At 40.0% G+C, this 1,574-nt stretch overlaps 1 protein-coding gene across 1 annotated transcript; it reads right to left on the bottom strand.

Moving 5' to 3' along the window:
* Nucleotides 1-823: 823 nt before the first annotated feature.
* LOC120290496 (uncharacterized mitochondrial protein AtMg00810-like) lies at nt 824-1,282 on the bottom strand. Its single transcript, XM_039306767.1, has one exon. It carries the CDS (start codon nt 1,280-1,282, stop codon nt 824-826), a length of 459 nt encoding a protein of 152 aa, XP_039162701.1.
* Nucleotides 1,283-1,574: the final 292 nt, after the last annotated feature.

Raw genomic sequence — 1,574 nt, 5'->3', positions numbered from 1 at the left:
AGGGTCAAGATGCAACAAGGATTTGCGAATAACACTATAATTCGTTGTTTAATGTGATGTTTATGTAGACATTTGAACTTTACTATGATAGATAACATAGCTCTTTTATTTACGCCCCTTAAACCCTTCTTGATGATTATCACAGAATGGGAGAGAATGTGAATGAGAATGCATGTGTTGCTTAATTTGATAAATAAACTGTCATAAGTCGAAGCAAGGGATGAAGCAAGATTCAGAAGAGGAGGAAAGAGACGACAAAGGGACAAATTTGGGGAGAATTTCTTTTTTGTGTATTTTTTCTATATCTCGACAATGTACATCGATGAATAATTATAATACAAAGCGTACACAAAAAAAGGCAATGTAATATCATACATATCAATCTAAATCAATCTAGCTTTTAGATTGATTCTATAAAATCAAGATCGGATCAATTAGTATCCGAAGATCTTCTGCATATCTTCCAACACTCCCCCTCAAGCTGGTGGCTTGTAAATGTCCAAGACACCTAGCTTGCTTAATAGATATGCATGCTGTCTTTGACACAACGCCTTGGTAAACACATCCGCAGGTTGTTCAGTAGTTCCAATCCCTCTCGTCTCAATTGTTCCTTCTTGAATCTTCTCCCGAGTGAAATGACAATCCACTTCTATGTGCTTAGTTCTCTCGTGAATTACAGGATTCGCTGCAAGTTTCAGGGCCGATTCGTTGTCACAGTACAACCTTGTCGGACCTTTCAATCGTACTCCAAGGTCACTAGCAATCCTCGTATCCACACAACTTCACATGTGGTTTTTGCCATGGCCCGATACTCTGCCTCTGCTCATGATAGAGAAACTGTTGCTTGCTTCTTGGTTTTCCATGAGAGGAGGGAATCTCCAAGCTTGATACAGAAGCTAGTTATGGATCTTCGACTCATAGGACATGTCGCATAGTCCGCATCACAATATGCTGTCATTTCCATATTGCATTTTCTGGATAAAAGTATTCCGAGTCTTGGACATCCCTTCAAATACTTGACCACCTTCAGAGTGGCATTCATGTGAGATTCTTTCGGTTTATGCATGAATTGACTCAGATTCTGCATCGCATATGAGATATCAGGCCTGGTCATAGTCAGGTATATGAGTTTTCCAACGAGCTTCTGGTAACTCGTCGGATCCTGTAGTATAGGATCATCCTGAAATGTTCCCCCAGCATGATCTGCTGTAGTTAGCCTGACTTTCTGTTCGATTGGAATGACAGCTGGCCTACACCTTGATAATCCAGCCTCTGATACCATCTCCAATACAAACTTCCTCTAACCGAGAGAAATCCCTTGGTGAGATCGCGCAATCTCAATCCCAAGAAAATATTTTGGTGCTCCCAGATCCTTTATATGAAAAGCGGTATGCAAGTATTTTTTAAGACTCTCTATTGCAGCTTCATCGTTTCCCATGATAAGAATGCCATCTACATAAATCATCAAGTAGATAGATGACATACCTTTGGTCCATATAAACAAGGCATAATCGCACTTTGATTTTTTGAAGTTGGCATTGGTGAGAGCATTGGCGAATTTAGCATACCATTGT

Source organism: Eucalyptus grandis, chromosome 2, assembly GCF_016545825.1.
Source record: "Eucalyptus grandis isolate ANBG69807.140 chromosome 2, ASM1654582v1, whole genome shotgun sequence".
Classification (NCBI taxonomy): Eukaryota; Viridiplantae; Streptophyta; class Magnoliopsida; order Myrtales; family Myrtaceae; genus Eucalyptus; species Eucalyptus grandis.
Note: the sequence above shows the minus strand (reverse complement) of the source record. Positions and strands in the feature narration are given on the sequence as shown.